The following is a 3,928-nucleotide window of genomic DNA, read 5'->3' on the forward strand; positions in this document are numbered from 1 at the left end:
TATTTTTATTTTATGGCAAGCATGCTTTTTTGGTTGATTTTTTAATGTGAGTTCTACAGGGAACTGACCACAGTGTTACCTAGCAGGGTAGTCTATATGTATAAAGTAGTAGTGAATGGATTATGTTAGAACTGGGATATTCTTTATCAGGATTTAGTACCTACAAATAATCCACATTAGTGTTTTGGAGGGGCATGTATGGTTTCACTGGAGTCATGCCTCCATCTCTAAAAGAGATGCTTTATTGATGCTGGGTTGTCATATGAAATCAGTATTTCAAAATAAAAGCTATTATATTCTGTTCCTATTCAAAAAATAGACCAAAACAATAAAGCCATAATAAATTCTTTGAAGATGTTGGGTTTTTTCCTTCAGATGAAATTATTAAATATATCTTTTCAGTATCTTAAATATATCAGTATTCAGTGATTCTGAATTTCTGATTAATCTCTTGTTTTCATACAAACACTCCTCTCTCCAAAGGATAATAAATTGTAGTTTAAGATGGTTGAAAAAATCTTTGGCAGTTTAATTTAGGGAGGAAAAAGCATTTACTCCTTACATTTTTTCAGTCCTGCATTTGTGGTTTTTTACAATACATTTTAAACATAATTTACAGCAAATAATTTTGTTACTCTTTCTTTGGTTTTTTTTTAGGATTTCAACCATTCTCCATATTCAAAAGTTTTCAGCATTCTCTGCTGTCTTGGGATTGTATTATGTCTTGTCACATCAATAGCGGTGGAGTGGACTGGCTTGAAAGTCACCAAAAAGCTACACTCTTCCTTACTAAATAAAATTATTTTGGCTCCGATGAGGTATTCCTGATTGTAATACAAGTTATATTGTAGTCATTTTGTATTCCTTACTTCAAGGCAGTCTTCTAATCACAGTTTTATTAATTGACGGTGAATCACATTTTTTTAAATTGAAAGTCATCAAGTATCAAACTAGTGAGCAGTTTTTGAAAATGGTACCCAGGCTGCTGGAGTTCCTAGACACTAGTCAAATGCCTCTCCTGCCTAACTGCGACTTTAGAGGTTTGCTTTCTTGCATGTTTAATTTCTCTTTGCTGTTTTTAGTTAGGGAGAAAACACAATTATTGATCGATATGTTGTACAGCTCGTTCATAGCGTGCATCATAATCACTGGAAATATTTACTGTCAGGCGGTGATTGTGCAAGCCTATGAAAGATAATGAGCTTAGGGAAGTGTCATGAGAGACATCATTAGAATACACAGATACTGGTAAAGGCTTTGTTGTCCTGCATAAGTTTTCTTTCTAATGCTTGAAAGGAAAGTGGTAGTTTGGTTCAAACCTGTAGATGTTACTGAACATGAGGAAAAAGACCTTATTTTTAAGCTAACTGTATTTGACCCAGAAATCATGGAGAAATAGTATACATGGAAAACCTCAGACTTTTTTTAAACACTTTTTGTTTTTTAAGATAGAATTAGACTTCAGGTTCAACATGAGTTATGGACTAATTAACAATTACAGAGCAATAATGAAGTTACATTTTGCATATGCAAATGTAAAGGAAAGGTCTTTTAATATATTATTCCAACAATTGTTCTTAGTTATGCATTTCTATTCCCAGAAAAATGCAAGACTTGCAATTTAACTTTGTTTGCACTTTTCATCAATTGAAGAGGCCTCAAATTGCAAATCTGAAAGGATTTTTTTAAAAATGTGATCATGTGATTTGTGTAGCTTAGGCAGCAGAGGGAGCCGAGGACATGCTTGCTGTTGTTGCATTATGTTCAAGACTGCCATTTTATTGGAAAGCCACGGTTACAGGGGAAAAATGAAAAACTTTACTGTGGTGGTCAATTTATTTGATTGTGTCTGTGATACAGTACCTAGCTTAAGGAAGACAGGAAAAAATATAAAACTATTCTAGTGTCAGTATTGTAATTTTTCCCTTTCTTTGTCTTGTTTTAGGTTTTTTGAAACAACACCTCTGGGAAGTATATTGAACAGATTTTCAGCTGACTGCAATACCATTGACCAGGTACTGAAGAAATACATTCAAGCAGTCAAGTTATCCTAACTTTCCCAGTCTGAAAAAATGGATTTTCATTTATTGTACATTCATTTAGATGAAGTTTACTGATGATCTATAATTTTGACTACTCTATCAATTTGCATCGTGAATTTCTAGGTTCAGAATTGATTCCCTATCTTAAGTGCACGTTGAAAATACAATTAGTTGATTAAGATGCCCCGTACAGAAAAGGGAAGCAAAATTAGGTCAACGGTGATATCCCGAAATAAGAGGGTCTACTTTTTTAAAAAGTGGGTAAACACATTAACTTGACACATATGAGCAAATGAAATCAGAAAAAAACAAATGCTGTTGCCTAAAATAGAAATTACTGAAATTCAGATTATCAATATTTACTCCAGACTGCACTGCCAGTTCATAGGTTCAATGCAGATGCTGAAATTGTCTGTTGCCTCCCATCTGTAATCCTCTGATGTGAAGATTGTGGTCCACAATGCAGACAAGTGAAGCAGCCCTACATAAATCTCTTCAGATTTTCTCAAAACCCAGCAGTCAACTCAAAAGCAGATCTGTTTGTTTAGTGCTTAAATTCCTCAATTATTTTCCTTGTGTAAGTGGGAGAAAGGAAACTGAAATAATGCTGGTTTAAACTTGATAAGTTCTGAAAGGTTCTATGTGCTTATTTTTCTTTGTCTATACAGCACATTCCAGCTACCCTGGAGTGTTTGAGCCGCTCTACTTTGCTGTGTGTATCTGCTCTTGCTGTCATCTCATACGTCACACCAATGTTTCTCATTGCCCTGGTTCCCCTCGCAATCATGTGTTACTTCATCCAGAAGTACTTCCGAGTCGCATCACGGTAAGAGCATAAACCAGTATCACTCTGGCAACAGAAACATCTTGTGCAATGCATGATTACATTGCAGAATTTCAGTGCTGGGGGACTTCATGTTTAAATTGGGCCCTGTCAAAGCCATGTCCCTGTCTGAAAGGGAGCCAAGCCCACTATAGTGAAAGTGTGTTGTTTTGCAAGTGCCTTTGTCTGCAACTCTTCAAGCAGAACTTCCGGGAGGCATAAGGAGGGTCTTTGTCCCTGATCAAAGTTTCTTAGAGTTCACAGGACACAAAAAACTGACTAGATTCTGTCCTCCTCAAAGGCTGTGTGCTGCATGGCAAAGAAAACGTGGTGACAGAGGAATGAAACTGATATCTGCCTATCCAGGTGGAAATGGGAATCTGTAAAGCCAGGGAGAGCCTGGGGAATGCAATATAACCATGGTGGTACTGCTACCCATTAAGGATCCAACATGCATGAGCATTCTCTCTTGTTCTTGAGTGCCTTTTAGTTTTTAACAAGTTAAAAAAATGTATCTGTATCTGTGATTTTTCTTCTTCTAAGGTAATACAGCTTCCCTCCTGGTCACGCTTAGGAAACATTTGCAGTAGTGCTGCATTTATCCCTTCATGTAGACAGGGATCAAGGAGGAGTCTGCAACCAGTTTACTTCCTGCTGGAAGGAACTGAGATGAAATAGAATTTCACCCCACATGTGCTTCCAGTGATTTAATGACTAAACATGAAATTGAGAAGCACAACCTAAGGAGTGCAGACCCTCATTTACTCTACTGAATGTGTGAGCTATACTGTTAGCTCAGTGAGAAGTTGTGCTGTCGTCTGAGGATGGAGAGGGGAGAGAGAGGAAGTTGCATTTTGCCTTCTGATTAACTCATGCTCTTATTTGTAGTATCCCAATAAGTTTATATTCAGCATAGAGCCAGAATGGTGTTTAATTGACTATAAGAAATAGAAACACATGAGAAAGAGGAAAGGCAGTTGAAGGGAAAAGACACATTCAGAACACCAGTACTGTTTGTATTCAAATTTTAAAAGAAAAATACTCCTGGGTTCTTTGTTTCCTG

At 36.5% G+C, this 3,928-nt stretch overlaps 1 protein-coding gene across 1 annotated transcript in view; it reads left to right on the forward strand.

Moving 5' to 3' along the window:
• Positions 1–657: 657 nt before the first annotated feature.
• The window catches only part of LOC104538328 (ATP-binding cassette sub-family C member 8-like), a gene marked incomplete at both ends in the record, with an annotated part of 13,925 nt that continues 10,654 nt past the window's right edge, over positions 658–3,928 (forward strand). Inside the window, 3 exons of the mRNA XM_010181489.1 lie at positions 658–818; positions 1,946–2,015; positions 2,711–2,868. Coding sequence (XP_010179791.1) covers positions 658–818; positions 1,946–2,015; positions 2,711–2,868 — 389 coding nt within the window. The remainder of the gene's footprint in view (positions 819–1,945; positions 2,016–2,710; positions 2,869–3,928) is intronic.

Source organism: Mesitornis unicolor, unplaced genomic scaffold (assembly GCF_000695765.1).
Source record: "Mesitornis unicolor isolate BGI_N332 unplaced genomic scaffold, ASM69576v1 scaffold24373, whole genome shotgun sequence".
NCBI classification, from domain to species: Eukaryota; Metazoa; Chordata; class Aves; order Mesitornithiformes; family Mesitornithidae; genus Mesitornis; species Mesitornis unicolor.